Raw genomic sequence first — 22,104 nt, 5'->3', positions numbered from 1 at the left:
AGCCCACTTATAACCCCCACCTCTGGCCACCTTTATCCTTTCTCAGAAAGGTTCAGCAACCAACAATTTAAAAGGTATAGACACTTTCTGGCATATTTCTCCTATTTACTCAACACAAACAGAAGGAATCACAGCTCTATCCAGTTTGATAATACCTACCTGCCAAAACCATCATCTAAAGTTTACCAATTATTTGACGAACATATGCCAGGTAGGAAGGAATGGTAAGCCTTATCAAAAACAAAACTTTGGCTCACTGATTACATATGAATAATATAAGACGATAAAGTTTAAAGAACTGACAAATCATTTTAATAATATTAAAAGAGCATACACGTTTGTTTGAGATCCTTAGACGCAGCTATTTTGGAACTAGGGTGCTGCGTCAGCAGTAATTACACAAGTCAGAGGTACAGTGGCTCTTACCTTGGGAACTGTGGGAGGACTCCGTAGAAGAGGAACTACTATCTGTAAAAGTCTGCGGTTCTTCTTTTCCCTCCTGAATAGATGAATTACCAGCTTCTGCCACCCTGGATGCTTGCTGTAATGTTTCTGTGACCAACTGCCGTGTTTGTTCACTAACAACTGTGGCTTGAAACGTCACAGGTTTGGGTTTAATAAGAACCTAGAAGACAAGCAGAAATACACTAACTTCTAGATCATAAACAAATATTTTCCTGATATGGAAAACAGTATTCTGTACATTTATTATGCTTTGGGCACAGCAATGTTCATCAACGGCTATTCAATCTATGAACAAATTATAGTGGCCACATTCAACATTTTAAATGGTGCATGCTAGATTGCAACAGCTATGAGCCTGACGAGAGCCTTTGCCCCTGTTTTTTCTTGTTTATAATGACTTCGGGAGTCATTTTTTAATCTGTAGGCTATACAGCAGAATGACAGCCACAAGCTAAGGAGGGCAAACACAAAGACATATAAAGATAAAACCCTAATTTGTTTAAGCCACTGTTCTTCAGGTTTCTTTTCTTTAGCAACCAAATGATATTACTAATTGACACATCTGCACAAAGTAAATTTGCTTAGGACGTAAGTCATCGTTGATGAAAACCCCAGAGTAGCAGTGAGGAGCAAATATGGAACAAGTGACAGATCAACTCCTGGCAAAGGTCAAAACCACAGACACTAAAGTAAGTGAAATGGGAGAAAAGTTTTAGACTGAACCATTCCACTTTAAAACCTAGACTCTAGAGTTAACTTCAATTAGCAACATAGAATAAAAATGTTACCTCACCACAATTAATTTTTATTTCTCCCATATATAAGATTCCAAACCTTTACAGACTCTACTAAATAACCCATTTCCAAAAATTCAAGAATAAAGACATGGGTTATACTATGACATGGATGATGAAGCAAATGAAATGTTACACTTGAAATTTAAAAGCAATATGAATTTATTTATAAACCCAAAGCTTATTGTTTTAATATGTAGACTATTTGGCTATAATATTGAAGGAACTGAATCTAAAGGCAAATTACTAGTTTATAGGTAAATTAGTATGTTTTACAAAAACTCTTGGATAGAATTTCTCCACCAAAGCTGACACTGTTTCCTTTGATATTCCTGGAAAAGTAAAGTACCTGCAAGATACACAGTAGCCTAACAACATGGATTAAATCCTGAGCCTCAGTTTCCCTGGCAAATTTCCAAAAAAGCTCCCTTATTGTCTACTGGTTGAAAAATGAACTGATCTCTAGCTTCACCATTATTTAGGTTTCAAATAAATTAAATTTTATAAGTAGGAGCTCCTGTCATGGCTCAGTGGAAACCAATCCGACTAGGAACCATGGAGTTGCAGGTTCAATCCCTAGCCTTGCTCAGTGGGTTAAGGATCCGGTATTGCCATGAGCTGTGGTGTAGGTCGCAGATGTGGCTCGGATCTGGCATTGCTGTGGCTGTGGAGTAGGCTGGCAGCTGTAGCTCTGATTCGACCCCTAGCCTGAGAACTTCCATATGCTGCAGGTGTAGCCCTAAAAAAAAAAAAAAAAAAAAAAAAAAAAATATATAAGTAAATATGCAAAATGTTTTCAAAGGCCACATAAGCTTATAAAAAATAAATACTTTTTGTGAGTCCCCACTGTGGCATGACAGTAATGAACCCAACAGTGTCCAAGAGGCTGCGGGTTCAATTCCTGGCCTCACTCGGTGGGTTAAGGATCCAGCATTGCCATGAGCTGTGGTGCAGGGCTACAGATGTGACTCAGATTCCACGTGCTGTGGCTGTCCATGGCTGTGGCTGGCAGCTGCAGTTCCGATTCGACCTCTAGCCTGGGAACTTCCATGTGGCACAGGTGTGGTCCTGAAAAATAAAAAAATAAAAAATAAATACTTCTCTTAAGGAATTTATGAATAATTACCATCCACCCTCAACCATCTACTTCTCATATTATATACCTTCAGCAAACTTGCAAATTTTATTCCAAGGGAATTCTTTTCTCTAATCTTTGCTCATAAGACACAAATATTTAGATATTTTTAAAAAGTAATGAAAAGAGAAACATAGGTTTTGAAAATAGATGATTATACACATTGTCATAACTTTCAACAATCTGATTCTTTAAATATTACTCATCTTTTCATTCAAATATATCTACTCACTTATGATGGAATATGATGGAGGATAATGTGAAAAAAAAGAATGTATATAAATGCATAACTGGGTCACTTTGCTGTATGGCAGAAATTGACTGAACACTTTAAATCAACTATAATAAAAAAATTTTTTTTTAAATTTCTACCTTGGAATTTTAGGAATTTGAAATACACCAGAGTCAAGAAAAATCATATCTTGGCATACCTGTGTTTTCCCTTGCTGCCCATAAACAATTTTTGTTGGGATGATTTTAGCTGCTGGTTGAACTGTGGAACCTATTCCTTTTGGCTGAGTTACAATCATTTTGGTGATGGGTCTTGTAGCAGTGATAATAGCTGGCTTTGCTCCTGTTGGCACCGTCTGAATAGTCTTTTCCCCCTAAATTGAAGTCAGTAAATATATGAAATTTGTATGCATTTAAAAGATAAAAACTGTCCTTTTACTGAAAAATCACAGAAAGGTTTTACCAGGATGTCAGGGAAATGGATGTAAATTCTGCCACAAAGTAACATGTTTCCAGGTGATCAAAAAAAATCTTAGACCTATTTGAAAAGATCTTAGAAGTCATCTGACCAACCTTCTGTCCAAAGAAAACATTAAATATTTCTTGATGAGTATTTAAAAAATTACTTCATATAAGAATACTTTAATTATACTCTCATTCATAGAATACATATATTGTAAGAGTCAAAAATTATAGGAGCTCCTGCTGTGGCTCGATGGTAATGAACCCAACTAGTATCCATGAGGATGTGGGTACGATCCCTGGCCTCGCTCAGTGGGTTATGGATCTGGCGTTGCCACGAGCTGTGGTGTTGGTCACAAACACAGCTCAAATCTGGCATTGCTGTGGCGTAGGATGGCAGCTGAAACTCCAATTTGATCCCTAACCTGGGAACTTCCACATGCCGCAGGTGCGACACTAAAAAGAAAAAAAAAAATTATACATGATTACATACTAAAATGTTAACAATGGTTATCTCTAAGAGTTGGGAGTATAGGTCTTGCCCCCTAACATTCATCTTCATTTCCTAGTTCCTCTAAAATGAACATATATACGTGAAATACCAAAAAAAGACTGTGCATTATACCAATAGCTAAAAGTACACATAAAAAATAAATTGAAGTTCCTTAAATATGAAATTATAAGGATAAATAGCAGAATGTCTATGTGGAAAAAGTATGGGCAAGAGATAAAATCAGCAGAAATACTAACATTCTTTTTGAGGTTACATGGGAAAATACTAAGAAAAAACTTAAGACATTTCCCACATTAGTATGTTACTAATATCACTTTAGTCTATTAACTAGATAGTTTAAGCCCATTAACTTTTCACCATTTTCTGCATTTTCATCTGCTTTAATTCTTAAGTACCAATTTCTGGTCATTTATGGAGTCAATATTTGAGCTTAACTAAATTAAATTCAAATACAGCTATTTTATTAAATTATTAAAATTTTAAAAATTAAAATCCAAAAAATTTAAAAGGAAAGGATCTGAAATTTTTTCACCTAATCAGTTTTTTCTTTTCTTTCAATTTTATTGCCATATGCACAGCACATGGAAGTTTCCAGGCCTGGGACTGAATCCAAGCCACAGCTGTGACCTACGCCACACTGCGGCATTGCTGGATCCTTCAGCCCACTGCACTGTGCTGGGGATCGAACCCACACCTCCACAGCGACCCAAATTGCTGCAGTCAGATTCTTAACCCACTGTGCCATAGCGGGAACTCCAGTTTTCCTTAATTTTTAGTCATCATCACCTAAATGTGTGGCCCTCTAAACTCAGCAGCCAGTAAAAACAAAGCAACCAAGGAGTTGGCAAAAAGGTAATCACTCTGTGAATTTAGAGCTAAATGATTACAAAACTCACAAGTTTAACTACCTGCTGCAGTTATTTAAAAGGAAACATGAAGTGTCTGCCAATCATGTGATTACTTATTTTAACACACACACACACACACACCCGTTCACAGCATCTCTGGAATGAGTGGTAGTTCACTTTCCAAGAGTTACTAGTTTGCGAGTGGGCATGTCTGACTATAAAGTCATTCCATGGGCCCTGTCCAGGTGTAATTACAATGACTCAAAAGCCAATCAAAACTTGCAGGTTATTTTTTGAAAAAGCTCTTCTGGTGCATGTGGGTGTGTATGCACGCACAGGTGAACACGTTTTGAGTGTCGGTGCATGTGCATATGTAGTGAAGAGGGTGGTCTTATACTCTGAGCTGCTTGTTTTACTACCATTTCCTGTGTCAAACTGTTGCTATCAGATATATCTAACGGCTGGTATTCTTAGATCTATGTGACCACAGGACCTAGAGCACACGGCATCCCCTTTAACACCAAGTTCTATTAAATTACAAATCAGAAAATAAAGGGTCCTGAAAATCTGAATTCTAATCCTGGTTTTACTTTTGGCTTATTATGTAAACTCAGGCTAAACATAAATTGTTTCTCAACGATCTATGTTTTCCCACATGATGAAAAAAATCCTACCCTTACTAACACTATAAAGACTGCAATGCCTAGAGAGCTACTAGAGGTCAACTACAATGAAGTATAGCATTCTCTTCTCCAGCAAAGTAGGGACATTACCAAGACCGGACAGCTAGGAACCAAGAGTAGTAACAGTAAGAAAAAACACTTCAAGGACTTCCTATGTGCCATATACTGTTCTAAGCACTTTGAAAAGATCTACCAGTTACTCAACAAACTCACTGGTAGAGATCATCCTTAACATACAAATGAGGAAATTAAGGATGAGAGACGTTGAATAAGTCAAAGTCAAACAACTATGATAGAAACAAAGGCCAGGTTTGGCTAACTCCAAACCTCCTAACAGCTTGCCTTTGGAACTATAAATACATCTGTTATTTGATTTTTTTCCCCCGCTAGCTCAAAAACTAAAAATGAAAGCAACGAATTCTTGTCATAAATTTAGCTTTAGCCCCAAATATTTCTCTTTGCCCAGCCCAGGTGAAATACTAGACTATTATCTATTGGCCATAAGCAGGAATAAAAGTGTCCCCTGACAGTTAAGCCAGTGAAATCTTCCATCTAGACCAAGCTAAGCATCTAAGAAACTGACCTACGAGCAACATGTTTTAGAAATTACTGTAAAAAATGGCATCGGTAGGTGATGTTTTAAGAGTCGTTCCATCACAGCAGTGGTAAATCAAGCCATTCTGCCCATTGTGAGCTCTGAAATCCTTAGACAAATGTTTGTATAGCTGGTCTCTAAAATCTGTGTAAAATCTGTGTAGAATCTGTGTAGATTGCTGAGTCTGCAGTTCAAGCTCTTACTTACTCCAGCATTTAGCAACGTTGTGACAACGTTTTTGCCCGGGAGGCCTTGAATGGTCGTTCCTTTTCCTGTAGTCTTTTGCACAACAATCACATTGGGCTTGGAAGTCATGGGGATTGTAGTGATTTTGGTGGTCGTTCCTTAGAGAAGGGGGGAGAAAAGGAGGCCTCAGTTAAGGACTAGAGATATTTGGTTACTTCTTTTTATGTTGTACACAATCAATACATGTGGTCACTGTCATTCCTAGATGATGTGACGACTGCCATGAGGATGAACGTGAAGGCCTGGAATAAAACTACAAGTTGTCCTAGAATGAGAGAAGGGTAAGCATTGACCATTCACCTTTTTGGAAGCTGAGGACCTACACACCAAATTCAGAATCTAAAATTATCACCCTGTTTCTCAAATAATCCTCTCCTGACTAGTTAAGTGAAACAAACTAGGATCTCTATTTCATGACAAAAATTCCTCCCAAGCCCAAGAACATTACCTATATATATGACGAGCATGATAGAAAAACTCTTCAAAAAAGATAAAAAAGAGGTAAATACTTATCAAAATACTCATATAATACTAAAATGTACAGAAAACCTAGGAAAAGAAATGTCATCTATTTTTATTTGACCAAAAAAGACAAAATGAACACTCACAGATCAAGTCAGATGAAATGTGTACTCTTATAACCTGCAGCACTCTGAAGACTCTGAGGATGACACTCTAATTTATATACATATATATAATTCATTTTTTTCCACCATTAAGATCTATTTAGTAGATCTATATCTAATGACCCAAACATAATATTATCTTATTCTCTCTCTCACATCCTTCCACAACCTGCTTCTCTTCCACCTATCAAATTTACCTATTAAATTTATACCCTAGGAGTTCCCATTGTGGCTCAGTGGTTAACGAATCCGACTAGGAACCATGAGGTTGTCGGTTCGATCCCTGGCCTTGCTCAGTGGGTTAAGGATCCGGCATTGCCATGAGCTGTGGTGTAGGTCAAAGACGCGGCTTGGATTCTGTGTTGCTGTGGCTCTGGCGTAGGCCAGTGGCTACAGCTCCAACTAGACCCGTAGCCTGGGAACCTCCATATGCTGCAGGTACGGCCCAAAAAAGATATAAATAAATAAATAAATTTGTACCCTATATTCTTCTAATTGTCCAAGTTGGAAATCCTGATGTAAATCTTTGAGTCTTGTCTTGTCTTCACTCCCTGTAGTCCCCCAAAAATGAAAGCCCCTTAGCTCCACACTATCTTTTTATGTCACTGACTCCTCAGTGCTTAGCCCACACTGTATGGCAATTACTCAAGTAATTATTGTATAATGAGTATGTGAATAAACTCAATTTGACACCAGCATGTCTTCTTTCAAAATGTTATTAATGCCAGCTCCATAGGCAGGCCCACATCTCTTTTGGCTTTCCGTATTTTCCTCCCTATTTCAAGTTCCTCTATCATGCAAATCATTCTGAAGTGCCCCGTCACATCAAACAACAACAACAAAAACAAACAAACAAACAAACAAACAAACAAAAAACCAAACTCATTTCATCAAGTCAAGAACCAACAACATGTGAAACTGGTCGAAAACCTTCCAAATGGCCAGTGTATTTAGTTCTAACTTTCCCTACTGGCTTTCAAAATCCTTTATAATCTTGCCTAAATCTACCAGTTTGGTCTTATTTGTTCCTACTCCACGATACACATCATAAACTCTAGTCTAACAAGGAACTTCTTCACTAGGGCTTCCTATTACCTATCACACAAAGATAAAACTCCTCTGCTTAGCCCACCAGGTTCCATCAGACTTCAGTTTTCAGAATTATCCGCTACACACTTCCCTTTCAGTGTGACAGTCTCCACACTGGGCTCTGAACACACCAGTCCCAATGCTACTTCTGTGCCTGTAATTTCCTTTGCCTGTGGAAACAGGCAGGTCATATTTTTCTTCTATAGGCTTGCATATCATTTATCAAATGACTAAGCACAGAGGGTACACATTAAAAACACGACTGATTAGGATTTTTCTTGTGGCATAGCGGGTTAAGGATCCAGCGTTGTTACTACAGCAGCTTGGGTTGCTGCTGGGGCTCAGGTTGGATCCCTGGCCTGGGAACTTCCACGAAAACCAAGCTGCTCATGATTCACTTATATCAACTTTAACTCTTAATTAACTCCAATCCCTCATATGTGATTATGATGGCTCCATTGATAATGCTGTCTCACCAAATTATTTAATTTTAAAAAGTGTTTTTAGGAGTTCCCACTGTGGCACAGTGGGTTAAGAATCTGAATGCAGTGGCTCAGGTTTCTGAGGAGGTGCAGCTTTGACCCCTGGCCCAGGGAAGAGGGTTAAAGGATCTGGCGGTGCTGCAGCTGGGGTGCCAGTCACAGCTTGTGGCTCAGATTCAATCTTGGCCTGGGAACTTCCATATGCTGTGGGTGTGGCCATTTAAAAAAAAGTCTTTTGGAGTTCCCGTCATGGCGCAGTGGTTAACGAATCCAACTAGGAACCATGAGGTTGCGGGTTCGGTCCCTGCCCTTGCTCAGTGGGTTAACGATCCGGCATTGCCGTGAGCTGTGGTGTAGGTCGCAGACATGGCTCAGATCCCGTGTTGCTGTGGCTCTGGCGTAGGCTGGTGGCTATGGCTCCGATTGGACCCCTAGCCTGGGAATCTCCATATGCCGCCGGAGCGGCCCAAGAAATAGCAAAAAGACAAAAATAATAATAATAATAATAATAAAAAATTTAAAAAAGTCTTTTTAGAAAGTATGCATTAAAAACTAGCTCAAGGAAATGTAAACCTAGGTTTAACTCTACACCAAAGTACAAGGACCACTTTTTTGACAAAACTTGCTTAACAAATGAATTATATTTAAACTACAAAAATGTCAAATCCTTTCCATCACAAATGAGTCAATTTATGAGACAGATGCAAACCAAGTTCACCTGCTTAACAAAATGGGGGGGGAGGCAGTGTTAGAAAACAGAAGGAAAAGGCATAGCATAAGGAAAAGCAAGTACAGCATCACATTAAGATAGAATACAATTTATGACAAGAATTATCAACTTATAAAAGTTTAAAATTGCAACAGCATGTTCCCACATCTCAGATGACATCTACTACTCATTAAAGTGTTTCCCTCTATGCTTTCACAGCGTTCAGTCTGTAGTTCTCACATTACAAGAGAATGTACACAAGTTCATTTGTTTAGCATTCCTTAAGGCAGAGAAGGCACCGCATGCACACCACCGTGTATCTCAGCACCCAACCCAGAAGCTAGCTTCTAGCCATCAGAGAACTCATCTATATATACAGTCTTTACTTATAAGAGTCAAGATGCAATGGGTGCTAGGAGCTGTGAATCACATTGGGATCATGGGCTATAATACTGACATGCTGCAGGGATTTCTATTAAAAAATAAGATGTCTATAAATGTTTGAGCATTATGGCAGGTAGGCTTAAACAACACACACTTATTGGCCTAGATTTTACTAGTCACATATTCTTAAATCACTCTGACAATCTTGGTCTCTTGGGTAACGTTTTATATGTTACTTTGTTCAAAGAATGAGCAAATGAATGAATGAAAACATATACAAACGCTAGCTCCTTGCCTGGACATTGTCCTAAAGATGAAGGGAATCAAAGTCTTGCCACTGCCTCACTTTCTTACACAGTCCTTAGACTCAAGATAATGACTTTATTTCTGAAAGATCCAATTTTCTGCATAAAATAGGCAGGATGTTTCAACAACCTTCAACAAAGCTAATGAAAGACTTACATATCTGTTAGTTCTCTCTATATATACGCATATAAGTTAATATTTGACTCCATAAGCTAAATAACTTCATGAGTTAAGTAACCCCAAAAACAGTCAACGCCTTCCATTTAATTGCTTATTCCAATGGAAAAAAAAAAGCTTGATCTTTCTAGAAAGCACTTTGGAAGCATAAACTTGCCTTCTAGGATATTATACAAAAGAAATAAGAACTTCGCATAATAATTTATGTACAATGGGGAGTTCCCGCTGTGGCTCAGTTGTGGCCCAACTAGTATCCAGGAGGTTGCAGGTTCAATCCCTGGCCTCTGTCAGTGAGTTAAGGATCTGGCGTTGCCGTGAGCTGTGGTACAGGTCGCAGACGAGGCTTGCATGTGGCGTTGCTGTGGCTGTGGCAAAGGCCAGCAATTGCAGCTTGAATTCGACCCCTAGCCTGGGAACTTCCATGGACTGTGGCTGCGGCCCTAAAAAGACCAAAAAAAAAAGTATATATATATATATATATAAACACTTAAATTTTAACAAATTTCTCTGGATGGTGAAAATTATAGGTTTTTAATTTTCTATGTATACTTCCTATACTTTCCAAATCAGATTCCCCATAATAAAAGGAAAGGTATCATTTTTTTAAAGTCTCCTATTCCCTTTTTTTTCTTTTTTTTTTTTTTTTTTTTGGTCTTTTGTCTTTTTGGGGCCGCACCCATGGCATATGGCGGTTCCCAGGCTAGGGGTCAATCAGAGCTGTTGCTGCCGGCCTATGCCAGAGCCACAGGAACACCAGATCTGAGCCACGTCTGCGACCTACACGACAGCTCACGGCAACGCCGGATCCTTAACCCACTGAGCGAGGCCAGGGATCGAACCCACAACCTCATGGTTCCTAGTCGGATTCGTTTCCAGTGCGCCACAAGGGGAACTCCTAAAGTCTTCTATTCTTAAAGCTATGTGTTTGAGGGTATTTTATGAAAAGTATATTTTTGTTGTTGAGGGGCTGGTGGGAGCATGCACTCCAACATCCAGCATCTGATCATGGATGAAGGCAGAAAAATGTCTAAATTAGAATAAAAGCATCAAGTAGTGCAACAGAGGTAGGGGCAAAACGAGACCCATGCAATGAATAAAGCTGTTTCATATGTGAGTCCAACATATATTACAGTACTAAAGAAGTTTAAGAACTCCTCCCCTGTATACTCATACACTTGAAATAGCAACTAACTGTGAGTTACCTTTTATTTTAAAACAAAGGTGGGAGTTCCTGTTGTGGCGAAGGGGAAACAAATCCAACTAGTAACCAGGGGGTTGCCCTTTCGATCCCCGGCCTCACTCAGTGGGTTAAGGACCTGCATTTCCATGAGCTGTGGTGTAGGTCACAGACATGGCTCAGATCCTGGGCCACAGTGGCATAGGCGGAGGGCTGCAGCTCCAATTTGACCCCTAGCCTGGAACCTCCCTATGCTGTGGGTGTGGCCCTAAAAAAGAGAAAAAAATAAGAAATAAAAACAAAAGTGGATAAAATGTGTATCTATATAGGGTATATATCTCACTACCTTTTTGCTTCTAAGAAAATGTGCTTGCTTGTATTGCTCTAATCCCCTACAAAGCAGCTAATTCATTAATAAGCTTTGAAAACAGAGGGTCATGACATGTAGACATTCCTTCAAGCTAGACAGTATTATGAACTCATACTAAGTAAAGAAAAAATCCTTATGGTCATAAAAAGCTACACATTAATAAAAAATATGATTACTTTTTGCAAAGTGTTTAAGTATATGCTCTATACTATTTAAAGATACTGTCAGGTAATAAATTATAATTTGAGCTTTAACTGTGTTATTTAAAATATCCTTTTAAAAGCTGGAGTATGATGATTCTTTCCCTACTAGCTTCACCCTTCTCGGTTTGGCAAACACTGAAGTTTCTCACTTACACTTAAAGAGCAGAGCCAAAATTAGCAGCTTTAAATATAGTGTTTTATGCCAATACCATGCCCTGCTTTGTTTTTTTTCCAATCATTGAGTTATCAGCAACATCATATTGCTGCCAGGAACTTCAATCCCTTCATTTAAAAAATGTTAGAACAACTCACCTGGGGCATACAAAATATGGGTAGTCTACAAAAATGGTAGACAGTTAAAGTCCACATGGCTTGCTTGGTCAGAGGTTATTTACATCACTTTAATTAAAAAATAATAATCAATGAGAATGGATACCACGTTATTCCACTTCAGGGTACACAACCCAAATACTTGAGGAATTAATGAACTAATAAAAACCAGGTAAGGTTCCAAAATACCAATAAATATTAGCCTTCATTATCTTAGTAAAATATTTTTAAAAAGTAAATAGACAATATAAATGGTGAAAAGAAAATAAAAATATTCAAGTATTTTATTTTTAATATGCTAAAGTGACATCAGTAATTGAAAGTATGATATGGTCCCTAAAACACATTCAGACAAATAAACACCAGTTCTCCCACTATCTAGCTTGCATGGTTTTGGAAAAGTCAAGTTCGTCTCTCTAAACTTAAATATGTCTGTACCTATAAACTGCGAATGATACCAACTATTTCATAGTTATGGGGTATGAACGAATCGATAAATGGGAGAATACTTTGTAAACGAAAAAAAAATCTCTATGCAAATATAAACAATAATTTTTCCATTGTAATTAAAAGTAACTAAATGTTCTTTTTATTTTAAAACTCTCAAAAACTTAACATCTGGAGATTTAACACTCAAACTAAAAAACTATACTTAATCATTAAATATCAGGACTAAAAACAAAACTCTAAACTTTCTAAGCAGAAAACTGAGATCAAACAGAATTCTTCGAGAGTGAAACGTTTTTTCATCTTACTGGTCACCTATACCTTTAACATATTTCAGGTATACCTACCAGAAACTATATTACTGCTAATTATCTTGCCCCCCAAGGTAGCTAATGATTTGGGTACTACTGTAATGATGCTACCACTGGTGGTTTTCACGTAGGTTGCAGCTCCAGGGGTTGCAGCCATCCGACCTAGAGATGGGCTCACAGTTGGCCGGGTATAGGTTGCCTGTGTGCCTATAACAAGGGAAATGCCAAGAGAAAAGCCTGTCATTACTTACAGGAGAATGACAATGTATACAGTTTAACTATAATTCAATGTAATCCACATTGCTTTAACTTGAAAATGGAATTTCAAGGTGTCAAGACATTAAATAACAATTTACAGCCAGTTTTCAATGCACACAGCAAGAACTACAGCCAATTCAATTTGAATTAATTTTACACATAAAATTTTGCGATGTGTTGCATCAAATTACTAACCCCAAGAAAAAGTATACCCAACTCTGTTCCCTTCTTCCACTACCCTTCTTCCACTAGTTTTATGCCAAAAGAAACTTAAATTTAATCATCTTTCCTGCCAGAGCAATTTAGATATTTCTGTTATACATTTCAAGGTCTCTACATCTGTTTCAGGCTGTCTCACTGCCAAACCCAACGTCAGTACTCAGCAAATAAGGCAGTATTTTGTTTGCTTAAAATTTTATAAACTTTTACTATTTTGTACTCCATTCTCCTCCAAATATATTTCCATCTTTTAAAGAGTTATTCCATCACTTTACTAGAGACTAAAGTTGAAGCTGCCAAGAGTTGCCGGGAATATTTCTTTTTAGGCTAAAAAGGTCACTTTTTACATATTTCTCAGCTTTAACTGAGCTGCTAGAATATTTTTCTTCATATCTCTCAAAGGAATTTAAACTGTTCCTCACTATTTCAAGGACTTTTTTCTTTGCCCAAATGGGAATTAAAAATTAACCAGATAAGGAGTTCCTGCTGTGGCACAGTAGGTTAAGAATCTGACTATAGCAGCTCAGGTTGCTACAGAGGCACAGGTTCGATCCCTGGCCCAGCACAGTGGGTTAAAGGAGCTGGCATTGCCACAGCTGCAGCATAGGTCACAGCTACAGCTCAGATTCAGTCCCTGGTCTGAAATCTGCCACATGCCAGAGATGTGGCCATTAAGAAATAATAATAATAATAATCAGATAAGACTGCTGTTTCTTACAAATCTGTTAACTCAGAAGTACTTTCCTAAGTACTTCATTCTAGGGAGAATGAAGATAGATAGTACCTTCTTCAACTGAAAAGAATTTTTTTTATGATTATTAGATTTAGAGGTCACTGTGATAATCATTTTCAAACCACCCCTCGCAAAAATGGTTTTAGAAAGTCAGTATTCACTATTTTAAAATACAATTACTACCCAGAAAAGGGAGAAAGGGAAGAAGGTTAAAGTAGAATTAGTTTAAATTGATTATAACTATACATTGAATCAGAAAAAAATAATCTAGTGCAAAATAAATATGCTATAAAGATACAAAGTTTGAATTAATTATAATTGGAAAGTATTTCAATTTAAGCTTTTATTTTAAATTAGACACCCTTATTCTAATATAGATACATAAGCAGAGACACATTATTTTTTCCTACCTTTCCCTAACATGAGGAGTCATATCTACATAACACTACTATCTTCGTACCAAATGGAAGAGAGTTTTGGGTGAAGTAGGATAGATTTAATGTAAGAATAACAGTGTTTTTAAAGCATAGGCTTTGCAAAGAGCCAGAAAATAGAACAGCAGTTGCCAGGGACTAAGGGAAGGTGGAAATGGAGAGTTGTTGTTTAATGGGCACAGCATTTCAGTTCGGGAAGATGAAAAAGGTGCTGGAGCTAGACAGTGTGAAACAATGTGAATGCATTCAATGCCAATGAACTGTACCTTTAAAAATGGTGAAAATGGTAAATTTTATGTTATCTATATTTTACGATTTTTTTGGAGTCAAAGAGATCTGGATTCAAATCCTGGTCCTGCCTTTTACTGGCTGTGACCTTGGGCATGTTGCTTCAAGTATATCTCTGTTCTGTTGCTGAAAATAGAGATATTAAAGCCTAAGGCAGATAAAGGGCAATATTTATACCTACATTTACTAACCAATAGATGACAGCTTATAAACTTAAAACAGGAATCATTTTACACTCTTTAGATTCTATCATCTAAATCTGGACCTCTTCAAAGTTTGGTAAGACAACTTTAAAATTCAGAATAATAGTAATGGCTATTTCTAATATTAATTAATAATTATGGCTATTGAGCATTCTGCTGGGGACTTGACATAGCTGCTTTCATTTAATACTTCCAATAACTTTATGGTATAGGTATTATTATCACATTGAAATAGACAAGGGGAAAGGCTGAGAGGAATTCAAGTAAATTGCTCAAGGTCACAAAGGGTGATATTAATTTAAATTTTCTCAGTTGTCACTTTCTTGGACATAGACTAGACGCTCTCCTATCTCTGGGTAAAATGGCATCCTAGGCTTCTCTCAGTCTGAGCAACACTTACTACACGATACTGTATTATAGTCTCTCAACCTCAGACTGAGATCTTTGTGGGCTGCGGCTATGTCTTCATTCACGCAGCAAATCCCGACTAAATACCTCCTTACAGATCAGCTCTACATATATATAGTGAATAGAAGAGACATGGTCCTTTATCCTCATGGAGATCATGGTATGATAAAGTGAATAACATTAAAGAAATTAGCAAACAAGTAGCTAAATAATTAGAAAGTGTAGTACACTTTACAGTGGGAAAGAAGAAGAACATGACAGCAGCATAGAGCTGATTTCAGTTGGGAGGAAGGGAAGAGTCAAGAAATGCCTCTTTGAAGAACTGCCTCATTAATTCCTATATCCCCAGTGTCAAGCACACCGCAATTACTGAAATTACAGAGAAATTACTCAATGAGTAAATGATGAATGAATGGACTGATGCTCAAGAAAACTTACCAGTAGGAGTGGTTACCAATTTAGTTGTCATAATTGCACCATTACTGCTAACCACCATGATAGGGGAATTGCTACTGGTGGGCAGAGTTGCTGTCACTGGTTTGGGTAAGATTTTACTTGGTTGAACTTGTTGTGTGATGATTTTAACACCTTTGAAAGAAGAAAGATAAATCTCAGTACAAATTATTTTTAATAACATGTGCCTTATATCAACCCAAGAGGGCAGCAGTTATACACATTTACTGAGTCTTGCCAAAAGAGCTTTTTTTCATACTGATGAATAATATTCTAAATTTTTAAATTAAATTAAACTAAATTCATTTTATTTTTTTGCTTTTTAGGGCCACACCTGTAGCATATGGAGGTTCCCAGGCTAGCGGTCAAATCAGAGCTGCAGCTGCCAGTCTATACCACAGCTACAGCAACGTGGGATCCAAGCCATGTCTGCAACTTACACCACAGCTCACAGCAATGTGGAATCCTTAAGCCACTGAGCAAGGCCAGGGATCAAACCCATATCCTCATGAATACTAGTCAGGTTCATTACCACCAAGCCACAATGGGAACTCCCAATACTCTAAATTTTTATTCCTCAAATTCTTCTTTCTCTCATTCCTATTTCTCTCATTCAGGAATATAATTAAAACACCACAGAAGCTATTAACAAGTGCAAACCAGGCACATCATACTAAAAACACTGCAAGTCGAAGCCAAGGAGAAAATCCCAAAAGTGTCAACAGGAAAAACAACTTTCCATTTACAAGGGAACTGCATTAGGGTTAGCAACTGACTTCAGTAGAAACAATGTAGGCCAGTAAGCAGGAGAATATGAACTCAAAGTGCTTAAAGAAAATCTATCAACTATGAAACTCTGTCAACCAAGAATACAATATCCAGCAAAGCTAGCTTTCAAAACACTCAGGTGAAATAGCCTCTACCAGATAAACGAAAACGGAGAGAATTTGTTGCTACCAGACAACCTTACAAAACAGACACTAAAGGAATTTCTAGAAATAGAAGGAACAAGAAACAAGACAATGATATCCACTCTTGCCAGTTATACTCAAGATTTTACTAAAGGCTCTAGTCAGGGAAATTAAGCAAGAAAAAGAAATACAAGGCATCCAGATTGTAATAAAAGGAATTATCTCTATTTACAGATGATGCAATCTTTCATATAGAAAATCCTAAGGAATTCACTGAAAGCTATTAGAACTAAAAGTGAGTTCAGAAAAGCTGCAGGTACAAAATCAACACAAAATTCAGTTGCATCTCTATACATTAGCAATGAGCAATCCAAAAAAATGAAATTAACAGTTCCACTTACAATAGCTTCAAAAATAAAAATACTTAGAAAAAAATAAACTCTAAAGAAGTGCAAAACTAACACTCTTTATTGAACTATATATTTCAACATTGTTTAAAGAAATTAAAGACCTAAACAAACAGAAAAATATCCCATGGTGTTGGATCAGAAGATTTAACATTGTTAGGATGCTAATACTCCTCAAATGATCCACAGATTCAATGCAATCTCTGAGATTCTCAGCTGATTTCTCTGTAGAAACTGACAAGCTGATTCCAACATTCATAAGGAATTGCAAAGGACCCAGAATAGCCAAAACAATCTTTTAAAAAAGAACAAAATAGGAATAATCACACTTCCCGATTTCAAAACTTAATATAAACCAGTGGTAATCAAACTGGCATACAAATGGACTTATAATGGAATAGCACTGAGAATCCAGAAATAAAGTCATACATATGGTCAGTGGACTTTCAACAGGGTGCCAAGACCATTCAACAGGGGGAAAATCATCTTTTCAACAAATGGTACTGGAACAACTGAACAGCAATATGCTAAAGAATGAAGTGGGATCATTATTTCACACCATAACAAAATTAATCAAAATAGATTAAAGACCTACAATGAAGATGTAAAACTATCAATCTCCAGAAAAAAAGAAAAAATAGGGAAGAATCTTTATGACCTTGGATCTGGATGAAGATACTTACATAAGACACCAAAAGCAGGAGTTCCCATCGTGGCACAGGGGAAACGAATTTGACTAGGAACCATGAGGTTGTGGGTTCGATCCCTGGACTCACTCAGTGGGTTGAGGATCCAATGTTGCCGTGAGCTGTGGTGTAGGTTGCAGACATGGCTTGGATCTGGCGTTGCTGTGGCTATGGCGTAGGCTGGCAGCTATAGCTCCGGTTAGACGCCTAGCCTGGGAACCTCCATATGCTGTGGGTGCACCCCTAAAAAGACAAAAAATAAAAAAATAAAAAGACACCAAAAGCAGAGGCAACAAAAGAAAAATTGTATATTATTAAAATTAAAAACTTTTGTATTTCAAAGGACATCATCAAGAAAGGAGTTCCCACTATGGCACAGTGGGTTAATGATCCAGCAATGCCGCAGCCGTGGCCCAGATCACAGCTGCAGCTCAGATTAGATCCCTGGCCCAGGAACTTCCACATGCTGCAGCTGTGGCCAAAAAAGAAAGTAAAAAGACAACCTACAGAATAGGCGGGATATTTGCAATTCATGTATCTGATAAAAGTTTAATACCCAAAATATGTATGTATTTAAAAAAAGACTCTTACAAGTCAATGGTAAAAAAAAAACAACTCAATTAAAAAGCGGCAAAGGAGGAGTTCCCGTTGTGGCTCAGCAGGTTAAGGATCTGACTTTGTGAGGATGCAAGTTCAATCTATGGCCTCACTCAGCGGGTTAAAGATCTTGCATTGCCACAAGCTGCAGCATAGGTCACAGATATAGCTTGGATCAGGTGTTGCTATGGCTGTGGCACAGGACCCAGCTGCAGCTCTGATTTGACCCCTGGCCCTAGAATTTGCATATGCCACAGTGTAGCCATAAAAATAAAAAAGTAAAAAAAAAAAGGCAAAGGATATAAATGGACATTTCTTCAAAGAAGATACATAAAGGGTCAATAAGTACATGAAAAGATGCTCAACATCATTAGTCATCAGAAAAGTGTATGTCAAAACCACAATGAAATAACACTTCACACCAACTAGGGTGGCTAGAATCAAAAAGTCAAAGACTAACAAGTGTTATCAACAGACGAGTAGATAAGCAATATGTAGTATTATTTGTCTATAAAGAGGAATGAAGTACTAATACACGCTACATCATAGATGAACCTTGAAAACATTGTTAAGTAAAAGAAGTCAGTTACAGAAGATCACATATTATATGACTCCACTCATAAAAATCCAGAATATAGAGACCTAGAGATAGAAAGTACATTAGTAGTTATTTAGGGCTGGAGAGGCTGTCATAGCGATTAAGGAGTAATAGCCAAATGCTAACAGGGCTTCTTTTAAAAGTGATGAAAATGTTCTAAAAATTACCTGTGGTGATGGCTGCACATATTTCAGAATATACTAATTACCACTGAGATGTAACTAACTACCTTTTTTTGTGGGTTAATCGAATGGTATGTGGATTCTATCTCAATAAAGCTGTCTTCTAAACTAAATTCCAGAGCATTTTAAAAAAGGAAAACTTGGAGTTCCCTGGCCTAGCAGTTAAGGACTCGGGATTGTCACTCCAGCAGCTCAGAAACTTCTGTATGTCAGAGGCTAGGCCAAAAAAACAAAAAACAACTTCACAATTCTTTCTGGGAAGCACATATACCATTGAAACTAATGCCTGACAAAGACTGCACACAAAGAAGAAAAGTACAGATCAATTTTTCCAAAACTTCGATACACAATATTATCCACATCTCAAACTAGGATAAATTCCAACACTTACATGTGAAAAATGTGAACTGTGACTAAATAGCTAGAAGCAGTAAAGACCACACTGATAAATTTAACTATATAAAAACAAAAGAGATCTATCTGCATAGGAAAAGTTCCAGGAAAGAGAGTCAACTAACAATAAACTGAGAGGAAAATCTTTTCAAACTATGAAACACATAAAGTACGAATTACCCTGAAACATAAAGAATTCTTGGGAGTTCCTGCCATGGTGTTAAATAAGAATCTGACTGCAGCAGCTCAGGCTGCTACAGAGGTGTGGGTTCGATCCTAGCCAGGCCCAGTGGGTTAAAGGACCCAGAACTGCTGCAACGGTGGCTTGGATTCAGTCCCTGGCCTGAGAACCTACATATGCTGAACCCTTGGCCATTAAAAAAAAAAAAAAAGAATTCCTAGAAATGCGGTGTTCCCACTGTGGTGCACTGTCAGGTTGAGAATCTAACCATAGCAGCTCAGGTCACTGCAGAGGTGCAGGTTCAATCCCCGGCCTGGCACAGTGGGTTAAAGAATTTGGTGTTGCCAGCACAGGTCACAGCTTTGGTCAGACTGGCCCAGGAACTTCCATATGCTGCAAGTACAGTCATAAAATTAAAAAAAGAAAGAATTCTTAGCAATTAATCAGAAAAAGATCACAGTAGAAGAAGGAACAGTGAATACAGATAGTATGCAACAAATGAAATTCAAAAAGCTCTGAAGCATAAAAATAGTTGCTCAATTTTAAGTAAGAAAAATGAAAACAAAACTATGCTCTCCCTTCAGCCCACCACCATGCCAACCCTAATCAAATTGGCAAAAATCTAATTGTTTGATGATATAGTGGCAGGAACAGGGCACTGTGAGGAAACAGGGATTAATGTATTTAGTGGTTGGACTATAAACTGAAAATCTCTACAGAAGAAAATCTGGTTAATATGTATCAAAAACTTCTAATTCTTTTATCTTTTGACATACTCCTGGGAATCAACCTCCTGGGAATGTATCCTACAGATATACTTAAGAGAAATCCCAAATGACTACGTAGTCTTGTTTATTGCAGTTTTGTTTGGAAAAAACCCCAAAAGGTTGGAAAGAACCTTGATTAGTTATACAAATTATGGTACATCTACTATAGAATGAAAAAGCAATTTAATTTTATGTACTGACTGCATTATAAAGATCTCCAAGAAGAGTTCCCTCGTGGCTCAGTGGATTAGGGATCTGATGTTGTCACTGCTATGGCTCTGGTTACAGCTACAGCATGGGTTCGATCCCTGGCCCAGGAACTTCTGTATGCCACAGGCACCCTCCCCTCAACCCCCACCGCCCCAGGAAAAGATCTCCAAAAAGGGAGGGGAAAAAAAGCAAGCTGCGGGCATTATATTCTTCATCTGTGCAAACACAGAGAAGGGGTAAAAATTCAAATTTAAATTTGTTTGTATATGCAGAGACCCTGAAAATACCCAAGAAATTAAGACTTTTTTTTTTAATGGTTAGGGAAAACTGGACAGAGTACAAGGTATTTACTGTATCACTTCTTACACTTTTCATTTTTTGATGAATGTATTCTCTATGCAAAAAATAAAATAAAGCAAAATAATTGATTCACAAATAAAAATAAAAATGACAGCAAAACAGACCTTAGAAACTAGAACATTGCAGAAATTGGAAGTATTATATGTTAACAAACATTAGAGATGTTGAAATCTCCCTTCTTTATTAGAAAGATAAAATTATTTCAAATATAGAGTAAAAAGTCAATATAATAAATTACACATGTATATTATAATGCCATCAGCAAACACTGAAAAACAGACAAAATAATATACTCAAACTTTTCCAGTAAAACCAGTTAGGCAAGAAAAGAGGAATGGAAAAAACAAACCAATAATAAAATGGCATATAAGCCCTACAATATCAACAATAATTAGTTTCTGTATTTTAAATTATATGCTACACCATTTACACTTAAGACTGGCAGAGCAGATTAAAATAACACAACCATACTATATGCTGTCTACGAGAAACTAACTTCAAATACAAAAGCATAGGTAGGTTGAAAGTAAAAGGATAACAAAAGCTATACCTGTGCAAACACTAATCAAAAGAAACTGCAGGTCAAAAATACTTGAAAAAAACCTCTAGAAATACTGTATAAACTCACACGTAGAATCTTCAAAACAAAACAAAACACTACAGAGAACACACTGGGGTTTCCAGAGGCACGGGAGGTGGGGCGTGGTGAAATGGAGGAAGGTGGTCAAGAAGTGCTAACTTCCAGTTATAAAATAAACAAGAGCTGGGGATGAAAGGTGCGGCGCGGTGACTGTAGTGAACAACACTGCGCTGTAGATTTCAAAGTTCCTAACAGAGTAAATCTTAAAGGTTCTCATCACACACAAAAAAATTGTAACTGTGTGGTGATGGTGTCAACTTTTTGTGGTAATCACCCTGGAATATATACATATATCCACTTATTATGCCATACCTAAAGTTAATGTCAATCATATTTCCCAAAAAAATAATAAAATGTTCCTATCAAAAAAACAAAACTGAAAATGTCAGTATCTCCCAAAGTCCTGTTCTACCACCAAGTAAAATCAGATTCAATGGAGGAAAAAAAATCCATTTTGTTTTCTTAAAGATATTAATATGTTAAGAGGCTTTTTAATCTTCTCGTACCTAAGCCCATCCTACCTGCCTTTCTACTCAATACTTTTTATGATTCAATAACTTATAATAATTGACTCCTACCTCTGAGTTTCCAC

At 37.3% G+C, this 22,104-nt stretch overlaps 1 protein-coding gene across 25 annotated transcripts in view; it reads right to left on the bottom strand.

The window, feature by feature from the left end:
* EMSY (EMSY, BRCA2 interacting transcriptional repressor) overlaps window positions 1–22,104 on the bottom strand; it is an 87,762-nt gene that overhangs the window by 24,807 nt on the left and 40,851 nt on the right. For 24 of the 25 annotated variants that reach the window (XM_021062538.1, XM_021062545.1, XM_013979150.2 and 21 more), the window contains 5 exons: window positions 15,566–15,715; window positions 12,621–12,791; window positions 5,935–6,071; window positions 2,826–2,999; window positions 427–625 (listed from right to left, as the gene is read on the bottom strand). In XM_021062538.1, coding sequence (XP_020918197.1) covers window positions 427–625; window positions 2,826–2,999; window positions 5,935–6,071; window positions 12,621–12,791; window positions 15,566–15,715 — 831 coding nt within the window. The remainder of the gene's footprint in view (window positions 1–426; window positions 626–2,825; window positions 3,000–5,934; window positions 6,072–12,620; window positions 12,792–15,565; window positions 15,716–22,104) is intronic. The other variant, XM_021062539.1, reaches the window with a different exon arrangement.

This window comes from Sus scrofa, chromosome 9 (genome assembly GCF_000003025.6).
Source record: "Sus scrofa isolate TJ Tabasco breed Duroc chromosome 9, Sscrofa11.1, whole genome shotgun sequence".
In the NCBI taxonomy this organism is placed as follows: Eukaryota; Metazoa; Chordata; class Mammalia; order Artiodactyla; family Suidae; genus Sus; species Sus scrofa.
Note: the sequence above shows the minus strand (reverse complement) of the source record. Positions and strands in the feature narration are given on the sequence as shown.